Genomic DNA, 23,314 nt, shown 5'->3' with positions numbered 1-23,314 from the left:
TTCCTTCCTGCCTCAGGCTCCTCCCCCACTGCTGGGGCCAGGAGGTTGCCAGATTTAGCAAAAACAAAACACAAACCAGAAGGCTGAGTTGATTTGAATTTCAGGTAAACAAAGACTTGGTTTTGAGTACTAGCGTCCCCCTGTACCATCTGGAACATTCTTACACTAAACAGTTGTGTGCTGTCTTTCTGAAGCTCAGATTCTCACTCTGCCTCCCCAAGTCTTCCCCAGAAGCCTGAGTAGGAGCCCCAGCGGGGACAGCTGGTTATTTTTCTGTCCTGGGAACAGGCTGACCCACTGCCTGGTCTCTGGCCCGCAGGAGCGGGGAAGAGCGCTAACTACAACAGGGGGCCTGGGCCAGTCTGGCAGATGCACCCGCGTCCCTGGGCTGGCCGGACCCCGACTCTGAGACACTAACCTGGTGTGACCCAGCGCCCCAGGGTGCTCCTGTTTCCGTAGCTTAGCTCCCGAGATGGGCGAGATGGCAGTGGGTAGGCTGCCCACCGCAGTCCTTAAACCCCATCCAGTCAGCTCCAGACTTTAAACTGAATTTTCTTTTTCATGATATTGTTAAAGCAGCAAGAAAACATTAAAAAAAAAAAAAAAGCCCTCCAGCATGCCTGTGTGTTTGTCTCTGCTCTTTGGGGGGCTTATTTCAGGATGGGGGGACTATCAGGAGTTCTGGGGCTACCTGTGCAGCTTCCCTCAGACCCTGGGGGCCGTCCCCTCCCCTGTGGCACTGCAAACACGGGAGCCCCTTGGAAGGACAGGCCTCCTGAGCCCCCTGCCTGGCAGCCCTCCGGGCTCCGGAACCCTGGTACTCCTGGTACTGTTGGCCAGTTGGGGGCCTTGGTCACTGAGCCTCTATGCACCTCCTTGTCCCACTCTTTCGAAGCTGGTGCGGACGCTGTAACAGGAGCTGTTTGTTGGAGTGAGGGGCCATGTTCTCCTGGGTCTCCCAGGACCTCCCACTTAACTCCCCTCCCCCTTCCTTCTGGAGAGCCCCACCCCCACCCCCCTGGGTGGCATGCTCTCCCTTCAGTCCTGCTGCTCGGGGAGGTAGAATCTCTCCTGTCACCATTTCCCAGGTGAAGAAATGTGCTTTGACAGGCCACACGGCTGCATCTCCAACGTCACCGATTAACCAGAGTTGGAATCAACATCATTGATCCACAGCCCCTGCCCCTCACCACCCCGCCAAAGCTTCACGGCCTTGGGTGCCCACTGCCCCCAGGATGCCTCACCCCCTTGCTCTCCTCGGCCAGGGCTGCTCTGAGGAGGGAACATGGCCTGGGCAGGCCCTGCTTCTGTCCTGAAACGCAGGAACCCCCAGGACCCCAGGGTGGCTGAGTTCTGGCAGAAGCCCTGCCCTTCTCCCCGGGGCACCTCCTCCTCTCCCAGGGAAGCAGTCAGAGGCATAATTAAGTGTCGCCCAGGTCCCTCCACCCAGACAGTCTCATTAGAGCTGATGAAGGATGTGGCCAGGCGGAGTTATGAGCCAGACGGTGCGGGGTGCAGTGGCCCCCAGGGAAGGAGAGTGACAGGGAGTAGGGCTGGGGCACACAAGGACAGCCCGGCCCAGGTGACGGGGCTGCGACCCGGCTCAGACATGGTGTTGGGGGGAGGCACTTCAGATGAGGCCCAGGAAGGTGCAGCCGAGGGCCTTGAGTGGGGCTGTCCCTCCGGACAGTGTAAATCCAGGGGAAAAGCCACCTCACCCACAGGGACTGGCCCAGGATTTTTTAAGTTGGTGAATTATAATTACACCAGTGGGAGAATCCAGGGTTCTCAAGGGTCTGGGAGAAGCCAGCCAGGCCCAGCCCAGTATCTGTATTGACCACGATGGGAAGCCACCACCAGGGACCCGCGGGGAGACCCGGAGGCTGCTCGCATAGAGCTCCACCTGTGGTTTTGCCCAGTTCCACCAGGTGGCCTCGGGGCCAGTTACTTTCCCTCTCTGAGCGGCTTCAGTTCCTCCACCTTCAGAATTAGGTGCTGTCCAGTGGTCTTCAGTTTTTTGTTTGCTTGTATCAGGGATTGAACCCAGGGGCGCTTAACCACAGAGCCACCTCCCCAGCCCTTTTTCATTTTGAGACAGGGTCTTGCTCGGTTGCAGAGGCCAACCTTGAACTTGGGATCTTCCTGCCTCATCCTGAGTTGCTGGGATGACAGGTGGGTGCTGCCACCCCTGGCTGTTCCCGGTTTATGACAGGAGCTTCTCCTGCAGTGAGGTCAGGTGTTGAACTCTGTAGACCAAGCCAGTGTTCCCTGGGTGGGTGGGCTTGGGGTCCTCCCTCTTCCCTCCCCATGCCCTTGGTCCTGAGACACACCCGAGATAGCAGACACAGAGCGTGTCTCAGCTTAAAGGTGTTCGTGGGGGCCCTCCTTCCTGGACAACTCGAAGCAGGGACCAGCAGCTAGTTCTGGGTGACAATGTAGTGATTTTAATTCAGCTCTCAGCCAACATTTCCCCAAACCTGAAGGGACCCAAAGCCGCTGGCCCACTGAGGAAGCTGCCTGCCCTGCCCAGGCCCGCCTCCTCCATCCCCACCCCCTGCTCCTATGGGGCACCTCCTGTTTGGTTCTGTGAGCGCGAGGGCGGCTGTATGTGTTCACAGTCGCGACTGCTGCGTGCAAGGTGCTGGTCCCATTTAAAGCTCCTAACAACTCAGTGAGGTCCACACTCTTCCTGTCAGCCCTGATTTACAGGTGGGGCCGCTCAAGGAGAAGGAACTGGGGCACCCCAGGGGCTAGTCAATGGAGTGAGCAGGCGCAGCCCAGGCCTGGGCTCCAGTGCCCTTCCTCAGGATCACTAGTCCTCCCAGCCTGACGACCTCCCCTCTGGGACCTGGAGTGACGAGGTGGGGCCAGTGCCTGGTGGGGCCGCGCAGGACAGAGGCCCAGCACTCGGGGGAGCACCCACCTCCCTCCCGGCTGCTGGCCCTGCCCTTGCCAAGTTCACTTCCGTCTCTGTCACGCAGGACCAGAGCTACCATCGAGGCTGTCCCGCACGGTGTTCACCTTTGACCCTATTGTCACCCTACCCAAGCCACCCCTCCTCTCCACCAAGGCTGCGACACATTCCCAGAGGAATGCAGGATGGCAGATATCTGAGGAATTCTTCATCTCCTGCCCCTGGTTTAGAGATGGGAAGAACCTGGGCCCCAGGGCAGGGCCGTCCAAGGTGGAGATGGCTGGCATCTTTGGCTCTGGCCTGGCAGGGGAGGGCTAGCTGAGGGGATGGACCCAGGGGCCCACGGCGGGGCGGCTGGGAGATGCCAGGACTCGGGGCAAGATGGAGCTGCCGGTCTCAGGTGTTTGCCACACTCCCGGCCCCTCCTTGGCTGCCCCTGAGCCTGGACCCTTGCAGGACAGCCTTTCCACCTGTGGGCAGGCCCCCTCCCTGGCACACCCCTCACCTGAGCTGTTAACCTGAGCACAATTCACTCCTGGGCCCTGAGGCCCCATTGGAGATGCAGGAAAGAAAGTTAGGAATAAAAGTGGAAGGCTTCCCTCCCCCTTCCCCTTTGCAGTCTTCTGCAGGCCCGTGGCTTCCGGCCAACCGCCAGATGGGAGTCGGGAGAGAAGGTTTCGGAGGAGGGAGCAGCGTTCCCAGGCAGATGGATGTCAGTGGTTTGGCCTTGGACCTGTTGCCCCCACCCCGAGGCGAGGTTTGTTCTTCCAAAGGGAGACGCCCAGCAGTGGCCTCAGGAGCCCAGGGTGGCCGCCTTCCCAGCAGGAATCCAACCCCAGTGACACTTGGCTTGTTGAAAAATATCTACCAAGGCCACAGGGATTGACTGCATTTTATTTTCCTTCTGTGCCCTGTTTTGTTCCAGAAAGTTCTGGAGGCGGTCTACAGAGATAATCAACTACAATAGGACAAAAATAGATGAGAGCAAGAACAAGGCAGGAACCATCAGTGCAACCCACCAGGGGAGGGCCGCCACAGTTCTCAGAGGCAGGCTGCACAAGGGGCTCTGAGCTTCCTGTTGGTCAAAGCAAAGAGGGAAACTAGCCGGCTTCAAGACTCACAAGGTCATGATGAACCCAGAAGCAGATCGGTGATTCCTAACACTAAGGTCTAAAAGCAATCCGTGGGGCCTTGGAAGGGCCAAGGTCACATTCCAGGCCATGGTCTCAGCAGTGGTCTCATAATACAGAGCAGCAGGCTGAATGTTTACATTGTCAACATCTTAACCATCCCCCTGGAGGTGGGGACTTCTGGAGGTCATTGAGGTCATGACTATGGAGCCCTTGTGAATAGAATTAGTATCCTTGGAAAAGAGGCGCCACGCCGTGCCATGCCACGCCTGTAACCCCAGTGACTCTGGAGGCTGAAGCAGGAGGATTGAAAATTCAGGCCAGGGTAGAAAACTTAGTGAGACCCCATCTCAAAATAAAAAATAAAAGTGGACTGGGGATGTAGCTCAGGGGTGTAGTGGTAGAGGCTGGCCTTAAACTAGGGATCCTCTTGCTTCAGCCTCCCCACTTGCTGGGATTAGAGGTGTACGCCATCATGCTAGGCCAAGTCACATTTTTTTATTCAAAGCATGAAAAAGATTTGTGGAGTCCCGTGAGGGAAAGGATATATCCTTACCTTATAAATTACCTGCATGACTGAGAAAATCAGCACCTTTTTCTCACTAATAGAGGGCCACTGTGTGGGTACACTTGAGGACTGGCTGCGTAGGGAAAGCTTTCTTTCTTCTTTTTTGGGGGGTGGGTACAGGGATTGAGCCCAGAGGTGCTTTACCCCTGAGCCACATCCCCAACCCTCTTTATTTTAAGACAAGTTCTCCCTAAGTTGCGTAGGACCTCACTAAATTGCTTGAACTTACAATCCTCCTGCCTCAGCCTCCTGAGTCCCTGGGATTACAAGCATGTGCCACGGAACCCGGCTGCATAGGGCAAGCTTTCTAATTCCACATCCTAAAATCACAGGAAGGAAGTCATTGAAGTGCTTTTTATGTGGTGCTGGGGATTGAACCCGGGGTCTTGTGCATGCAAGGCAAGCGCTCTACCAACTGAGCTACATCCCAGCCCGGAAGGAAGGCATTGAGAAGGCAGCTGCCCAAGGCCTGCCCTCTGTCCTCTCCTGGCTGACCAGAAAGACCGCCCTGAGCAATAGCACTTCCTCCCCTTCCCTTTTTCTCCCTCCTCCTCGCCTGCCCCCTTCTATACTGAGAATTGAGCCCCGGTCCTGCACATGCTAACCAAGTCTCTACCACTGAACCACATCCACCCCACCCCACATATTCCACCCCACATACTTTTTTATTGATTTGTTTATTTGTTATTTATTTACAGTGGGGACACCCCCAGCGACACCCCCCAGTCCCTTCCTTTCTTTTTTCTTTTAACTTTTTCCTGGTGGTGCTGGGGATGGAACCCTGGGCCTTGTGCGTGCAAGGCAAGCACTCTACCGACTGAGCTATATCCCCAGCCCCTTTCCTTACTTTTTGAGACAGGGTCTTGCTAAATTCCCCTGAGAGCCAGCCTTGAGCTTGTAATCCTCCTGCCTCAGCCTCCAGAGTGGCTGGGATTAGTGTTTCTTACAACCAGGGCTCCTCCCTGGCTCTCAGGCAAATGAGAGCTGACTGCAGAGAGCTGGAGGTTGTATTTTCTGAAAACAAAAAAATATCTGTAGTGCTGGATCATTTATTTGTCAAATAAGTGTCAAACACCTACCATATGCCAAGCACTCTGGAAGGTGCTGGGGTTATGCAATAGATAAGAGAGATGTAATCCCAGGTTGGCATTATGACTTTGGTGGGCTCCTTACACCATGAAAATGGTTAAAATGCTACATTACTTTGGTTACATATATTCTCTTGGGATTCCTCCTCACCCCACACACACTGGGAATTGAACTCAGGGACACTGAGCCACATCCCCAGCTTTTTTTTTTTTTTTTTTTCCAAGACAGGGTCTTGCTAAGTTGCTTAGGCTGACCTCAAACTTGAGATCCTCCTGCCTCAGCCTCTGGAGTTGCTGGGCTCACAGCATGTGCCAACATGCCCGGCTCTTGGTTTTAAAAGAAATTAGGACGTGCTGATGGGGCCCTAACTGTGCTGAAGGCCCTGGCCCTGTGCTGCTCAGCCTGGTGGAGAAGCACCCAGCTGGGCCCAACCTCAACGGCTTGGGGTGCAGGGTGAGAACAGATACCACAAGCCAAAGATGAGCCAAAGCTTGGCCTCAGCTGCTGAAGGCTCTGGAGAAAAGGCACCCTAGGTGCTGGGGCAGAGGAGAATCCGGGTCTCACCTCAGATAAGGTGATGGGGCCTGGAGACTCCCAAGGAAGAGGCGTTAAAACCCGACCAAAAGGGTGTCCACAGCTTGGTCTCACCTCCAGAAGCGCCCCCTCCTTGCCTATGTTGGAACCCAGTGGTCCTGCAGTGACCCTACAAATGCATTGCTCAGGACAAGCTCTTGGGAAGTCAAGGACACACCTGCTTTTCACTTTAGCATCTGGGTGTCATGAAAATTCCTAGAGAGGAAGACTGAGGGGGCAGTGGTTTTGGGGGAATTGGAATTTGGTCTCAGAGGTAGGGAAGCTGTATTAGTCAGCTTCCTGTCACTATTAACAAATACCTGAGGTAATCAACTTAAGAAGAGCAAAGGTTTGTTTTAGCTCACAGTAGTGGAGGCTTCCCTCCATGGCTATGGCCCCATTGATTTTGAGTCTGTGGTGAAGCAGCAGACCACGGAGGGAGCAACGGCCAGGAACTGAGAGAGAGGGAGAGAGACAGACAGAAAGAGGAAGGGGAGGGGCCTGGGTCCCATTCTTCCCTTCAAGGACATCCCCCAGTGACCTAAATCCTACCACTAGGCCCCTCCTTTTAAGGGCTCCCCTGCCTCCCAATAGCATCACTCTGGTGACAAAGTCTTTAACACATGCGCCTTTGGGGGACATTACATTAAATACAGGAGGAGCCATTTCAAGTCGTTCAGCTGTTAGGACCTGAACTTTTGAGTCAAAGCCGGAACCTTCAATGGGATGGTGGTAGGAGGTGGGGCCTTTGGAGGTGATTAAGTTTAGATGAGGTCACAATGGGGACTGCAGGCTGGGGAGAGGCCTCCCCGGGAACGAGCCTGCCAGCCCTTGATGTCAGACTGCCCAGAATTCTGAGAAATCCATGTCTGCTCTTCAGATGACTGTTCTGTTACAGCGGCCCCGGCTGACGGTGCTGGAGGAAACGCAGCCGGATGTGGAGCTGTTGACCAAGAGATGGAACCCAAGGCCCAGCTAGGAACTGAGGGCCGGACAGGCGTGAGAGGCCCTGGCTGGAGGGGAGGTCAGGACGGGCTGGCTCAGGGTCCACCGCGTCTCCCTCCGGCACCTAGGTCCAGGGTCAGGGTGGTTTATCCAGGTTGGGAGAAGGGGGCCACCCTCTGCCACTGGCTCCTGCCGCCCACATCCCTGGGCTTTGTGAACTAAATGGGCACAATTGACTCCCTGTCAACAGTCAGGCCTCGGGCGTTTTTCCATCTGGGCTCTGTCTGCCTTGTGACCCGAGAATTATCCACAGATGCAGGCTGGAGGGCAGTCCGGGGATGAAAATGGAGTTTTTCTTCCAGACCCCATTGACCCAAAGGCAGATCCAACGTGTGACCTTGGACTCACAGTCCACCGAGCCAGGCTCGCCAGGCCAGGCCTGGGAGGACAATTCTGTCACTGTCCTGGTCACAGCCAGAGAGTGGATCCCTGTTTATAGGACACCCTCCTCCAGGATGAGGTTATCCACCCACAGGGGGAACGTGAGCCCAGCTGCTGGGTTAGGACTTCGTTCATGATCATGGTCTGCTTGACCTTCTAGGTTTTCTTTCCTTCTCTGTTATTATTTATTTATTTAGGTACTGGGGATTTGGGTGCTTTACCACTAGACACATCCCTGAACATTTTAGTTGCTCAGGGCCTGGGAAATTTGCTAAGACTGGTTTGGAACTTGCTGTCCTCCTGCCTCAGCCTCCCGAGTCGCTAGGACGACAGGTGTACACCTCGGCACCTGGAGACCTTCTACATTTTTGTTTGGTTTTTGTGTGTGTGTGTGTGTTTTAGAAAGGACAGAACGGTCTCTCAGGGGCCAGGGGAGGGGGAACATCTTCTTTCCCTGGCTACTTCATGGCAGCTGCTAGAATCTGGCTAAGGGGCTGCTGGATGCCTTTCTTTTGAGGGTTCTCTGGAGAGCAACCCCAGGACTCTGCAGGCCTAGGGCTCTCTCTCAGATGCAAATTTACCAACATCACAAAGTAGGTCTCTTCCTGACTCCCCAAGGCCTGAAGCTGCAGCCCTTCCCATCTGGAGATCCAGCCTAAACCATAGCCTCGGCTTCCTAAATGCAAGCAAGTGCAATCCGGGCTCAGCCCTTGAAGTCGCTCTTCCTGTCCCTGGCTTTGTCCCGTCTCCTCCAAAGCCTTCCCTGGATGCCCACGTGGGAGCTAAGTGGTCCTGTGACAGCCCCTCCAATGCCTCTGTCCCCGCATGGCCCCACTGAACCACCAGTGCCTTGTTGGTCAAGTGTCCACTGCCTGGTCTCCTCACTGCGGCTAGGACAAATGACCACGACTGCAGTGGCACCACATGACACAGGGTACGGCAGTTCTTGAAGTCAGAAGGTCCACGTGACTCTCTGGGCTAAAATCAAGTTGTGGGCAAGGCCACCTCTGTCTTTGGGGGAGGCCCCCCCAGCTTCTGGAAATCTCCTGCACGTCTTGGCTCGGGGTGTCTTCAAATCCAGCTGAGGAGAGCCTTCACCTCTCTCTAGGGGCTGGGGTGTAGCGCAGAGGGGGAGTGCTTGCCTCGCAGGTGCCAGGCCTGGGGGCCATCCACAAACACAAAACAACTGACCTCTGCCCCGCCCCCTCCTCTCCCTCCGGCCTCCCTACCGCCCTCTTGAAGGCCCCCAGTGATGATGTTGGGCTACCAAGATAATCCAGGATACGCTGTCCATGGCAAGTCCTTAAGTGAGTTGCCTCTGTGAAGTTCCCTTTGCCACATGTGGTGACATATTCACAGCTTCTGGGGTTGGGATTCTGCTGACCACACTCTCCTAGGCAATGGACGGTCTTGCTCATTCTGGATCTTTGGAGTGAGTAGAAGTTGAAAGGTCTTCTTAAGTGCGGGAGTGAGTGAGTGAGTGATGGGTGGGGAGCTCCCCACAGGGTCAGTGGGCCAGAAGCCAGCTCAGGAGAGCCTGAAGGAGGGGCTGTGGCCACATAGGAAGAGATCAGAGTGTAACCTGAGCTGGCCCCGTCTGTCACGGCTGCCAACGCAGGTTTGGGGACACTTAGGCCTGCTGCCTTCCCAAACTGTGGTCATAGGGCTCCTTCTCTGCAAAGCAGGGGGCGGGGGACCGTGGGTGAAGCTGGGGCCTGGGGAGTTTTCCATCTGAGTCCAAGGAGCTTTGACCAGTTTGCTCAGCCTGGAGAGACCCTGGACACAGAATGGAGGAGGGGAGGGTGATCTTAAAACCACACTGAGGGCTGGGGATGTGGCTCAAGCGGTAGCGCGCTCGCCTGGCATGCTTGTGGCCCGGGTTCGATCCTCAGCACCACATACAGACAAAGATGTTGTGTCTGCCGAAAACTAAACATAAAATATTAAAATTTTCTCTCTCTCTCCCCCCCCCCTCACTCTCTCTTAAAAAAAAAACAAAAACACTGAGCCAGGTATGGTGGTGCACACTGGTCATCCCAGTGGTTCTGGAGGCTGAGGCAGGAGGATCTCTAGTTTGAGGCCAGCCTCTGAAACTTAGTGAGGCCCTCAGCATAATTAGCAAGACCCTGTTTTAAGATAAAAAAATAAAAAGGGCTGGGGGTAGGGGCTCAGTGGTAAAGCACCCCTGGATTCAATCCCCAGAACACCCTCCTAAAACAAACAAACAAACAAAGCCCACACTGAGAAGTACAGGAAGAAAGCTGTGAGGTCTCCCTTTCAGGCCAGGGCAGAATCCCTGAGCCTTAAATGTCCCATCTCCTTGATTCTTAGTCCAAAATGTGCAGTCTCACTCAGAGGCCGGCAGAAGCTGGATCACTGCCCTGGGCCCCAGGGATCTTGCCTCACCTGCCCAGGGGAGCAGGGCCCTTCCCCAGGCTGCAGCGTGGGAGCTGAGAGGGGCGTGGCTTGGGGTCACCCAGACCTGAGCTTGGGTCTTTGGAAGCTGGGTACAGGTCCCAGATCTGACTGACTCCGACACTCAGGCCCCTGGGCCACCCTGCCCTGTACTTCAAGTGGCTATTGTGAGCTCAACAGCTGTCCCTGCCAAGTGGCATCTTTGGGGCACAAAGAATAGTGGAGAGAGCAGGGCACACTGGGCCATTGTTCCTGAGTGGAGCAGCAGCAGCTGTGGTCACCGGAGGCTCCTGCTGACCTCCATCTCTAGGTCTCTCCAGCTGCCAGACCCTCCTGGCTGAAGCTCGCTGCAGCCCCTCCAACTGCAACTGGACAGGGGACCCCAGCCTCCACAGCACCTTTCATCAGGGACCCTCAGGAATAATGACCTTGAAGAAGCGTGGTGCCTTGGACCTGGGAGGGGGGCACCTGGGTCCTGGAGCATCAGGCACATGCGTCCTCTTATCTGGGCCTGGGCAGGGGAGGACAGCAGACAAGTCCCAGATCTCAAGGACAACTCTGATAACACCACTGTCCTGGGCCAGGCCCCCAGGGGTGCCTATCCTCAGACCCCCCAAGTGGGTGGCACCTATTGGTTCCATTTTACTGATGTGGAATCTGAGAGGCCATCAAATGCCTGGCCCAAGGTTACAGGCTGGTGGCTGAGCCAGATGAGCTGTGACTGCCCCCTGCCAGTCTGCTCCTCCCCAGCACTTGGGGTGTTTGCGTGGGGATCAAGGCAGGTGCACAGGATCAAGGGGAGGAGGGTGAGGCCCATGTGCCCCCCAAGGCACCAGCTGTGATGGATTCAAGGCCAGGGGTGGGGGTGTGGGGCACACTGACCCGCCAGGCCCTGTAGCTAGAGAATTCCACAGCTCCCGGCCCCAGCCCCCTGCTTTCCAGGGCGGTGCATTCATAAAGGGAAAGGAACAGCGTGCTGATGATTCAGGGAATTTGCAGCCAGCGCTAAATGAGAGACTTATAATGACAGTGATTAAAAATTAATGCCAGTGTTTGTGCAGTGATTTGGGTGTCCACTCTGCACCCATGAATTAATTAATAAATGACAATGTAAGCACTCAGCCTAAGCTGCAGGGCACAGAAGCTGGATGGGGGAGCTCCAGAGGGGACATCCCCAGGCCTGGGCACCTGGCCCCTCCTCAAGGGCATCACTGGGAACCCTCTGGCCTGAGGATCACTTCCTGTTTGTGCACAGTGGGGTGCTCAGCCATCTCAGTAGCTGTGAAATAGTCTAAGGGGACAGGGCAGTACCCCCCCCCCCCCCGTCTCAGTGATATATCTCTGTCACCCAAGTCCTCCAGTGTCTATTTGTTCAACTGTGGATGGGGTGAGGTCTCCTGAAATTAAATTTCCAAGTAGGAAGTTGTGTTAATTTCCTGTGGCTGCTGTAACAAACGACCCCAAACTGGATGGCTTAAAACAACAAAATTTTAGGCTGCATGCAGTGGGGTACGCCTCTAGCCCCAGCTAATTGGGAGGCTGAGAGGCAGGAGGATGGCAAGTTTGAGGCCAGACTTGATAACTTAGCAAGACTCTGTCTGAGAAAAATAGAATAATAATAAAAAGGGCCGAGAAGCTAGCTCAGTGGTAAACCACCGCTGGGTTCAATCCCCCGGACCTCAAAGGAAACCAAGCCCAGAGATGTATTTCTCTCACACTCTGGAGGCCCAAACTCCCAAATCAAGGTGCCACAAGAAAAGAACAACAGGTGCCGCAGGGCTGGCTCCCTCTGAAGGAGCCTCCGACCCTGTTCCTGTCTCTCCAGCACGTGGGGTGGCGCCAGGAAAGCCTTGGCTCTCTGGGGCGGGTGGACGGCCCCAGTCTCCCCTGTCTTCACGCAGCCCAATCAGTGTCTCTTCAGTACTGGTGTCTCAAGTGTCCCTCTCTCTCTCACATGTCGCCCGTTACCCAGTTTAGAGCTCGCCCTGTTCCAGGATGATCTCGTTTGGAGAAGCTTAACTCAATGGCACCTGCGAGGACCCTCTAGACAAGATCCCCTTCACAGGAACCAGGGGCTACTTAGGATTGAGATGTTTGGGGGGGGCAAACAGTTCAATTCACTACAGAAGGGATTTGATTGATTGATTGATTGTGCTGGGGACTGAACTCAGGGGTGCTTTACGACTGAGCTACATCCACAGACCTTGTTGTTTGTGTATTTTTTCTTTAATTTTGAGATCGGATCTAAGTTGCCAAGGCTGGCCTCCAACTTGTGATCCTTCTGCCTCAGCCTCCTTAGTAGCTGGGATTGTAAGCGTGTGCTACTGCACCCAGCCAGAAGGCAAACTCCGTGAACACAAGCTACCCTCATTCTTGTGCCCAGTTAAAGAAGAATCACTGGGAGAGCGAACCCAGCTATGTGGGATCCACCCCGTGCCTTCTGCTGGCCAGGACACGGGGTGCAGGGAGCCCAGGGGAAGGAGGAAAGCTGGGGCTCTGGTTCCTGCTCATCCCCAACTAAGACCGACCGCTTTCAGGCCAGAGTATCAGAAATCACCTCGAACCATACCTCCAGGGCTCAGATGTTGATTTCTCTTTTTACTCTTTATTTTACTTTGTATTATATTTTATTTGTTATAAGTTTTATGATCTAATCTTTTCATTTTTATTGGTGCTTTATAATTATACATAATAGTGGGATTCACTGTTATGTGTTCACACGTGTACACACACAGAATATAATTTGGTCAGTATTATTCCATAGTATCTCCCCTGCTTTTTTTTTTTTTTTTTTTTTAATATTAGTTGTTGTTGGACCTTTATTTATTTAGGTGCGGTGCTGAGAATCGAACCCAGGGCCTCACACGTGCTACGTAAGTGCTCCACCACGGAGCCACGACCAGCCCCCAGTCCTTTTTATTTTGAGACATGGTCTAACCAAGTTTTCCAGGATGGCCTCAGATATGCAATCCTCCTGCCTCAGCTTCCCAAGCAGCTGAGATGACAGGCGTGCCATACTGCCTGGCCGCCAGCCTTTCCCTTGGTCTGTTGGGTGTGTTCTCAGAGCTCTGTGCCCCCTTCTTGTCAGAGCCTCGGTGGGCTGGATGGAGCCTCCACACCAACCTCCCAGACCCGCTGAGGCCCTGGCTGCCGCCCCCTCCTCCCTCTGCTGAGGCCGCTTTCCGCCCCGTTGTCTGATTGTGTGGCTCCTTGTTGTGTCCACGCTGGACTGAGCCACCTGAGGCTGGACACACCTCCCTCCAGGACAGAGATGCGCAGGGATGCGGGTGGAAGGCCTCGTCAGGAGACCTGGATTCGAGCTGTCATTCCGTGTGCCCTTGGCCTCCCCTGAACTGCCTGTCCTGCCAGGCTGCTGCGAGCCTCTCGTGGGCTCATGTTGACAGGTAAATGTCCTCTCAGGTCCCATCAACGCACAGAATGAGGCCAAGAAAAGCAAAGGCTTCCATCCTGGGCCCTCTCATCCCTACCCTCAACCTCTCACCCGCTGTCGTCCAGGGTGGCCCCAGCGCATGGAAACCCTGGGATCACGTCCCACCCCTCCCAGCCCACCTGGGCTCCAGGTGTCCCTCTCTCCTGCAGTGTTCACAGGAACAACAAACTAGGTGCGACAGCCTCGGGAGGGAGCGGCAGGCTGGTTCCTGTCTCACAGCGCCAGCCTGCTGGGCGTGCCCACCTCTCCCACTGGGCTTCTGGTCCATGGGCATCCAAGGCCAGTGTGGCTCTGGAAAGGGTAGTTCTAGGAGAGGCCAGGCCCATGCAGGGCTGTAGCAGGGGGAGGGGAAGCCTGTCTAATTAGAGCCTCAAATGCTCCTTTGAAAGCGTTTTCTGATGTCCCCAGCCCTGCGGGCAGGGGTGTGTGTAATAATAATAATAAAACAACATTTGCATAGGGATTTCGTTTACAAAGCACTTTCTCAGGGGTGGGAGGCCCTGTGGGGGCCGTGGAATCCTGGCGGGGAGGCGGCCCTGGCCTTGGGTTGGTTCCACCCTCCAGCCCAGCCTGCAGAGTGCCGGGTAAACAAAGCCCTATTCATCCAACTGTTTCCGATCCCCTGGCCTACGTTCCTTTCTCCCTCTCCCATGGAGAATTCACTTAGGGCTTGTCACTCAGGATAGAAAAGGGGCATCAGGAGTCCCAGAGGGAGGGGTGACTGGCACCCTGTGGGGCCCGTGCCCTCTGGCTCCACGCTCTGAATCAGAACACCTCCGCTGCGGTTGGCTTGGGCAACTCTCTTGCTGCCCACTTTTGTGTCTTCATGTGCACGGTGTCAGCCCAGGTTTGTGGTGTCTGCAAATGCTGTGTGCATTGGATGACATGCAGAGATAAGCAGGTGCGGGTCTTTGCTGATCCCTTCCCACCTGAGTGGGAAGTGAGACTAAGGGACACAGTATAGGGCCCTGGGGCCACTGCACCTGCAGGGGTGGGAGGGCTGAGGCAGCCGGGTCCCCCTCCTGTACCACCCGGCTAGAGATCACTGGCAGTTAGCTGCCAACCGGCATCCTTGGAGTGGGGGGCGCACCAGGCCCTGGCCCCTTAAGGGCTGATGAGCTATATAGGGTCCACCTGTAGGGCCCTCGCAACCTGCAGCAGGCCCAGCAGGAGACAGAAGATGGAGGAGGTCATTGCCGGGTTGGAGCGCCTCACCTTCGCCTTCGAGCAGGATGTGGAGCTGCAGAGAGGCACTGGGCTCCTGCCTTTCCAGGGCATGGACAGTGAGTGAGGGCAGCCCCTCTCTGCAGGACTCTGCTCAGCTCCCTCACGGCGGGGCCCCTTAGCTCTGGCTCTGGGTAACCCGTTTTCCAGATTGAGAGAGGCGGAGAGGTGACTCCACAGGAGGGCCCTGGCCTCCCAGTCTTTCAGGCTGGTCTGAGGCCCCTCCATCTCCTGTTTCAGAGCTGGGGGTTTAAGTTGAGGCTTGGAGGCTGGTCTGGAGGCTTCCAAAGGGCTGAAACTTGAGGGCTCACAGGCTCGAGCCTAGGGGCCGTTTAGGTGGCCCTCGGTGGCGGAGAGGGTGAAGGTCCCCACGCCCACAGCTGCAGGTAAGCTGTCTTCTCCTCTCCCTTCCCCCCAGAGTCGGCCTCAGCCATGTGCGTCTTCTTCGCTAAAGGGCTCTGTGGGAAAGGTGAGCTGGGGCAGGTCTGGGTTGGGCAGGAGCGGGGGCGAGCGGGGCCACACTGGGCTTGGTGGGGGCTCTGCCTGGTGGGGTAGGAAGTCCACTGTGCCCCATGGGGTGGAGAAACTGGGAGAGGGCAGAATTTGGTCTTTTTTTTTTTTTTTTTTTCTTTTGGTGCTGGGGATTGAACCCAGGGCCTTGTGCACACTACCAACTGCGCTACATTCCCAGGCCCAGAATTTGGTCTTATAGTAGGCCAGCCACAAGTGCGTGGGTAAACCGAGCAGCCTGCGGGGCTCCTGCATTTGTGTCAGGGTGTCCAGGGCTGCCTGGAAGGGCTCTCCCTTCTTCCTGCCTGTGTGGGTGTTCCTGGGCTTCTGCCTGGGTGTCCAGGAGGCTCAGGCCTCCTTGTTCTCTCCTTCTAGTCAGTGTAGAAACTGGTCAAGTGCCCCAACTACACCTGATGACTTCTGGTAGCTCTGGCCACCATCTTTGAAACGCTACAAAAATCAGCCACCACTTCTGTCCCACCCAGCCTGTGGATCAAGCCGTGCCCACTTCCTTAGCCCCTCCCCCAAACGCAGCCTTCTGGGGAGGCCTGACTTGCCCACGGGGGCTCCTGACTCCTCTTCTGGTTCATGGGCCACTCTGAAGCTCTTCCCATAGAAACAAGCAGTTGCCCCCAAATCTTGCCTCCAGTTTTAAGGGTTCCCAGGCTTCCTGGAGTCTGCCTATTGATCTAGGCCAAGAAATTCTTCATGAATTGGACCTGTTTAGGGGATCCCTGTGATTCTGTCCTAGGAAGCTGGGAGGCTGGAGGGGCCCAGGCAGGGAGGCCCCAAAGCCATATTTGCTCACCTGCCTTGTTTGTGGCCCTGGACAGTGTGGGTCGAGAAGGGAAATGGGCTCACTGGTCACCCAGGCCTCTGTGGGTCCACCAAGGACTGAGTGACCAGTGGCTGGCAGTGACACCCTCTCTCCAAGAAATAAAGTGATTACTGTGGACTGTCAGACCAAGCATGTCAATGGCCAGGGGTGGAGGAAAGGGGACTTGAAGAGAACACCTTTCCTGTCCCCAAGATTCCTTCAGAGTTGGCCACGCATGAGGCTGGCCCTTCTTAGAGGGTTAGGAACCAGGGTGTCTTTCTGCCTGGGAGATGCCACCTTGGGAGGAAGATGAGGAAATAGATGTAACATTTCCAAAGTTGGCTCTTAAATGGCCACATTTTTCCAGAATCAGGAAGCTGAATGCGTTTTTCAGAGACGTGAGTTCAGTAGGCCCTCAATGAGGACTTGCTATGTGCCAGGGCGGGCTGGGTGTGGGCCTCCAGGGCTATTCTCTGGTAGAAGGAGAGGGGTTCATGTTGGGGTGCGAGGGAAGCAGCTGTCCCAGGCCTGGGGCTTCCTGAGGTTTGCCGCAGGGAAGTGTGCCAGGCAGAGGTGTGAAGTGGGAACTGCCTTGCTCAGACAGCTTGCCCTGCGTGGCGTGGCACCTTGGCGCTGTTCTAGTCCCTCCCAGGGTCCAGGTGGGATGCAGGAGGGCAGCTAGGGACAAGCCCCGCACCCCTTAGGGAATGCCTCGGAGGCTGAGGCGGGCCAGCTGCGGGCAGGTGGGAGCCTCGAAGTGGCACACTGGTGTCTGCAGGGAAGCTCTGCCCCTTCCGGCATGAGCAGGGTGAGAAGATGGTGGTGTGCAAGCACTGGCTGCGCGGGCTCTGCAAGAAGGGCGACCACTGCAGGTTCCTGCACCAGTACGACGTCACCAGGATGCCCAGGTGCTACTTCTACTCCAAGTTCGGTAATGCCTTGGCCTGGCTCAGCCCCCCACCCTGGAGGGTGATGGGGGTGGGGTGAGTGGGAAGGAAGTAGGTTGGGGGGCAGGGCACCCACAGGGGCCAGGTGTGTCCCAGGAGACCAGCCAGGGCTGTCTGAGCCCCAGGTGCGTCTGCTTCCCCACAGCCTCAGACAACTGCAGCCTGCCACCCTGCCCTTGCCTGCCCTCACCTGTCCCCACCCAAGGGGACAGCGGCATTATTTCCCTCCCCAGTCCTGCCTGGCTAATGCACACCCAGGCTGACTGGGAGTAAGTCTCTAGGGAGCCATCCCCGACCAGGACTCCCCAAGCAGAGGCACAGTCACGGTGCTTACCACACCCACAGGCACCGCACCGTCGCCCTCTCTCAACCAGCTTGTGACTTCCAGCTCTTACTTTAGAAGAGAAACAAAACAAAACAAAAAACCTTTGTGTTACATCCATAAATGGAAAACTAGCATGACGTGTCGGAAATAAAAGGCAACCGTAAACATAAAGCCTGAGGTTCGGAAGTCTGAGCCCTGAAATTATCTTGTGTGGTCAGGCCTGCTCCGGCATCTCACCTTCCTCCTGGCCTCAGTCCTTCTTTGGTCATCGAAGGGCTCTTTAGGGGGAAACCGCAGCCCCCTCCACCAGCCTGCTTCAGAGCCTGCCCTTCCCAGCAGCACCGTAGCTCAGTACTTTCCTGAGCAGGAAGATCATCCTTTAGGATGATCTAATTCAGTGGGTTTCAAACTGTGTTCCAAACAGAGCGGCCAGCAGAGAGAGCTGTGTTGCGCCCCCCTCGTTTAGGAGGCTCAGGGCCAGCTTCAGGCCACTTATGTGCGTAGCCATTCCCTGCAGGCTGATGGTAAGGCTCCTCCCAGGCCAGTATTCCACTCCCAGAAGGTGAGGGCCACCCAGTTCCCAAGGACTGCCTGCATATCATTCTGGAAAGACAGGAATTTATCTGGGAGTCTGGGTGCCCCTGGTCATTGCCTAAGGCTTTATCATTTTAAAATGTCACTTATGCATTCTCTCAATAATCCACGGTAGATTTCACTTGGGGATTAGACACTGTACTGTGCATGGAAACAGGAATAGGACCCAGTCCCTTTCTGCCCATCAATAACTAATTATAGGGAAGAGACATTTAAACTCATGACTGCTGTAAGTAATCTATGGTTTTGTTCTTAGAGTAAATGAATATCTCTAATATTGTATCAAAGTAATTATCATTATTCTTGGATATAAAGATTTTTAAAAATACTGCTAAGGGAGCGTGAGAGTCTAGGATATCCCAGGTCTTCCCAAACTCCTGGGACAAGTGACCCAGGTGTATTCTGAGAAGCCAAATGGAGACTGCGCTGCTGCTGCCACCTGCTGGCCATGCTCAGGATGCAGCGTCATGAAAGACCACACCATCCCCCAAACCCTTTTGTTTCCTTCTAGCAAATGTTGGCCAGACTTGGGGGTGAGGTCACTCCATGTCCTTAGAAGGTTGAAGCCCAGGATCAGCACTCTACCTGGTGATGTGCACTGACCATGGGCAAATAAGCCCCTCCTCACTGTGAAGAACCTGGGTGAAAATAGACATGCTTTGGCCCTCTGTGAGCACTGGTGTCCACCTTTGTGAAATGAGAGAGCCGGAGTCTAAAACTCTCCAGATTCAGGGGCACTCTCGTTTCTAGGTGAAATCTTGCTTCGCCCACTGTGTAAAACGGATCTCTTTGGAGCCGTCTGAAAATTGGAATAGACACTGTGAATGAAGTTCCCTTCAGCTCTGAAAAGCACTGGGTTGCAGTGTCCCCCCACCCCGCAGTGGTACATTGGGAGCATTTACACATACATACTTGGAAGGAGGTGAGAATGGGTTGAATCTTCCTCCACAGATCTTCCTTCCTGAGCAAAGCCTCAGAGGGCTTTTACAGTGACTCCTGGACTTTTACAGTGCCTCAGGGCTGGTGGCTTTGAGGAGACAAATTAAAGGAGAGACCTGGTCCAATCTGCCCACAGGCTTGGTGGAAGCAGCACTCGGCTCTGGCTCTTGGCATTTCCACCCCAAGGAGCTGCCCCTGGCTCTGGAGGCAGCATAGGTTCCTTGGTGAAGGTGAAGAGAGGGCAATTTCTCCACCCAAAGTTCTTCTCGGGTCTCCTGCCACTTACCCCGCATCAACTCTTTCTCCCTCCCCGCTATTTCCTAAGTGCCTTCGGTCCCGGGCTCCTCTGGACCCCGGCCCTGCTCATCCCTCTGGATGTGTGTATTCACACCCATCCTGCTAAGCAGACCTTGTAGGATCCACTCTTCTTAGACTGCAGGAAGGATTAGGATTAGAAATAACTTGTCTTCAAACAGCTGCTGCTGACCAGTATATAAAGGCCAGCAGGCTTATGTGAGGGCCAAGGTCAGTGTGGCTGGCGAGGTGGGAGACCAGGAGGACGAGCCTGCTTGTCCACCAGGAGTGCTGGAATTTTCAGGTGACTGCCACAACAAGGAGTGCACCTTCCTCCACATGAAGCCAGCTTCCAAGTCCCAGGACTGCCCTTGGTATGACCAAGGCTTCTGCAGGGATGGTGAGGCCTTGAGGGACAGGGACACGGGATGGGGTCTGGGTTGGGCTCTCCACAGGGCAGGGGCCCGACTGCCCATGAGACAGCACTGATGAAATCTCAGCAGAAGGCCCCCCAGTAGCTATCCCCCAGCTTGTGCTCCAGGGGAGGGACCCGCTGTGAAGTGCAGCCACAGGCTTCTCGGGGAAGGCTGACTGGGGTTCAATCCTACCTGCAGCACATTATTGGCTGCGAGACTTTGTACAAAGCAGTTTAGCCATGGAAAGCCTGGCACAGAAAGACTCTGTGTGTTCTTCTCACACCACTGGTCCACATCCCAGCCCTCAGCTGAAAAGTATGACCCACATCCATGTAATCCTAGAAGTCACAGCAACACTTCCCACCCTATTTCAGGACTTGCCAGCTGACACCTGCCCCAACCCACACTGTGGTTCCTGTGCCCCATCTCAGGATGGCTGGAACTGAGTGCTTCGGGGCAGAACAGAAAGAACCAAATTTATGCATCCTGATCAAGTGGAGGAGTCTAGAACTGCACATACCCTTGCCTGGGAGCTGTTTTGTGTGTCTCTCCCCTCTGGCTAAAGCAGATCTTTCTGGCTGGTTTCTCTTTGCCCAGCAGGTCCCCGGTGTAAATACCGCCATGTCCCCCGGATAATGTGTCTCAACTATTTCATTGGCTTCTGCCCTGAAGGACCCAAGTGCCAATTTACCCAGTACGTAAGATCTCTTGATTACTAACCACCCCCCAGAGTGCAGGCCTGGCTTTCTGGGTCTAGACCCTCGGTTCCTCCGCTGGCTGGCACCGGAAGATTAGACGCCTGGCAAGTGTCTACTTGCTGGGTTTTCTTGGCATTGCCACCCAACCCTGGAGGTCTCGGTGGCTGATGCACTCCTGCACACCTTGCTAATGTGTGCTCTTGGCTGGGGACTGAGGTAGACCTCGCTACACTGTTCTAGGAATGAGTACAACATTTATTGCCCATTCCCCCAGGCTCTGCAGTTCTCTCCCTTGCTCCCTGGCCAGGGTGAGGGACCCTTCCCTAGGGAGCCCTGAGATAGAATCTGCAGCAGGCTGGTGCAGGGAATGTGATGAGATGAGAGCAGATGGGAGGTTAGAGCAAGACTGTCATCTCTCCCTCTCTCCACTTCCTCCAGCCCCAAGATGAACCTCGAATTCAACCCGAGTTACACGAAGGTGAGTGTGGGCAGGCAGGGTGCCTGTGTCTCCCCCTCACTCTGCTCCCCAGTGCTGCCCTGTTTCAAGGGACCCTCACTCCCTCCTGTGATCGACGGGACCCAATCCTGTGGAAGGCACGTGTGGTCATGTATGAGGGGCACCTCCATGGGGTGGCTTCTCCCAGAACCTGCCGACCTCTAGATCCCCTGTGTTGGGTACACCACAGCCTGGGCTTTCCTCTTCCTTAGCTGGATAACTCAAGGGGGCTTTTTGTTACAGAAAATGGGGCCTGGCTCAGGACTTGGGGCCCAGAGTCAGTTTTCTGAATCAAGGCCATCCCTGATTCAGGAACGTGCCTGGTGTCTAGGGACATAGTCTCCATATTGATTCCAAGTGAGGGCACACACCCTGTCAAGGGTCGGCCAGCTCCAGCCTGTGGCCCCTGCCAGCCAGCTGCTGCTGCTTGTTCCACAGCTGGGAGTGTTTTTAAAGAAGGTTGGGGAAAAAACAAAAGAATATTTTGTGATGTGTGAAAATGATCATTTAGTGCCTGTGAGCGCTTCCACACTCACACACCGTCTCCTAGGGTTTGACTCTGGGGGTCCCCAGCAAAGAGGAGGAAGTCTCATTTCTGCATGAGGCAGTGTGGGAGGCGGGGCTGGCAGTTACTTGAACCAGGGGAGGTGGGGACAGAATGGCTTAATGCCGTCTCCCAGGAGGGAGTTCCTGTTCTCAGGGTTGGATTAGTTATGGGAAAGCACTTTGTTTCAAAGTGAGTCTGGCTTCCTCTCCAGCACGCCTGCTTGTCCTTCTACTTTCCTGCCATGTGTGGAACAGCACAAGGCCCTCTCCAAAGGCCAAGCAGACCTGGCCACCCGATCTTGAACTTCCAGCCTCTAGAACTGTGGGCTAAATAAGTTATCGATTCTCAGGTGTTCTGTTATAGCAGCAGGTAACAGCCTAAGGCAGAAATGTTTCCGTGTGCCCTCTGGCTGTTCTGGGGCTTACAGTGGGAAGTGGTTGCAGCAGAGACCTGATGGGCTGGGGGTCTGAAAGTTTACTATTTGGTCTATTGGAAGTTTGCTGACCCCTGGTTTAGGTGGCTGAATGTTGGACTGCCACCTAAGTTTAACAAGCAGGTGCAACTGGAGGCAGTTTCTGAGCTGTATGGGAAGGCAGCTTCCTGCCAGTTCTGAGCAAGACTCCTGACAGGAAACAGGACAGTCTGTGACAACTCTGGGGAATTGTAACACTGGGGAAGTACAATTTCTAACTTATCAAAGGCATGCTTTCTGCACTTAAAAGTGCAAATAAAGGCATTTGGAGACCTGGTTTGATATCAAATGCCAGCACCCTGGCCTGCGTGTAGTAGCTGTCTGCACACGGGGTCTCTGCAGTAGGTGTCTCCTAGTGACCTCACTCTCTCTGCAGCTTGTCAGGCCACGGGACTCAGCTCCTCCTGATTCTGGTGTGGAAGCCCACAAGCCCCCTTCACCAACTCCGGGCTCAAAAGCAGGGCCTGTGCTACAGGTGAGTGAGGAGTGGACACGCGGGGCTGAAGCTCTGTTTTGCTGAGGGCCAGGAGGGGATGGCCAGTTAGCTGGAGAATGAGACTCCTTGTCTGCGACAGACATAAAGCCATATTGGGGCTTAGAATGTGAATCAAGAGAATGGGGGGCGAGGAATCGGTAAACCATGTTATGATGTGGAGTTTCGACAACTTCATCCTAGCTGCATCTCCCATCAGACACGACTATTTGTTTTAAAGGCCAATTTGTGCCAGGTATGGTGGCAAACACCTGTGATCCCAGCAACATGGGAAGCTCAGGTAAGAGGCTCACAAGTTGGGAGGCCAGCCTTGGCAACTTAGGGAGACCCTGTCAAAATTAAAAATAAAATGGGCTGGGGGTACAGCTCACTGTTAGCACCCCTGGGTTCAATTCCCACTACCAAAATAAATAAATAAATAAAAGGCTAAGCTGAACATCATTTATAGTTTGCTGTCTATTCACCCACTCATTCTCTTTGTTATTTACACACACTGATTTCCTTAAGATTTGTAGGTCAGGGATAGAGTTTGGTATAGAAGGAAACACAGCAAGTTGGTTTTCTTTTTTGCCAACTTATCAGGCAGGAAAAAAAAAATCCTATTTTTTTGGAACAGCTTCTAAATTGTCCTGAGCTGTGTTCTACAAAGTTACGCCAAATGACAGGCAGGAGAGGAAGAACCCTGGCTTCCTTGTACACTTGACTTTATGGGCCTTTCGAAGTCCAGAGCCCCATTCTCTGTGGGTGCGAAGCTGGCCTTGACTTTGTCTTTTAGCCCTGGAATGAGATAAGCTTTATTCATGAGCAGAATTTATTCTTCAGAAAGCAGCCATCTCCTATGGTTCCCTGGGCAATTTAGGGTTTTTCTCTTGAGAGATGAATTTTCCAGATGTCATGCAATTCACTTTTTCTTTTTCTAGTGTCGGAAAACAGGCCACGCTGCCGTGGGATGCGGTGAGACTTGGCCACTAGAGGCTCTGAAGAACCCGAGGCCTGGGGAACGGCAGATCCGGTGA

General features: G+C 54.7%; 1 protein-coding gene across 1 annotated transcript; it reads left to right on the top strand.

Annotated features, from left to right (window-relative positions):
• The first annotated feature begins 14,706 nt into the window (after positions 1 to 14,706).
• On the top strand, positions 14,707 to 23,314 carry Cpsf4l (cleavage and polyadenylation specific factor 4 like). The gene is made up of 8 exons (XM_027946240.2): positions 14,707 to 14,809; positions 15,169 to 15,219; positions 16,856 to 17,008; positions 19,481 to 19,576; positions 20,193 to 20,286; positions 20,729 to 20,768; positions 22,182 to 22,280; positions 23,219 to 23,314. Exons 1-8 carry the CDS (start codon positions 14,707 to 14,709, stop codon positions 23,312 to 23,314), a joined length of 732 nt encoding a protein of 243 aa, XP_027802041.2.

The sequence above is a fragment of the Marmota flaviventris genome, chromosome 17, assembly GCF_047511675.1.
Source record: "Marmota flaviventris isolate mMarFla1 chromosome 17, mMarFla1.hap1, whole genome shotgun sequence".
Classification (NCBI taxonomy): Eukaryota; Metazoa; Chordata; class Mammalia; order Rodentia; family Sciuridae; genus Marmota; species Marmota flaviventris.
The sequence above is the reverse complement of the archived record's forward strand: the minus strand, read 5'-3'. Positions and strand labels throughout refer to the sequence as shown.

Excerpts from the sequence above, each read along its gene's own strand:
- Cpsf4l (XM_027946240.2), top strand. The coding sequence starts at position 14,707 with ATGGAGGAGGTCATTGCCGGGTTGGAGCGCCTCACCTTCGCCTTCGAG. Across the intron at positions 17,009-19,480 it reads CTACTTCTACTCCAAGTTCG|GTGACTGCCACAACAAGGAG; the intron begins GTAATGCCTTGG and ends TGGAATTTTCAG. Across the intron at positions 19,577-20,192 it reads CCAAGGCTTCTGCAGGGATG|GTCCCCGGTGTAAATACCGC; the intron begins GTGAGGCCTTGA and ends TTTGCCCAGCAG.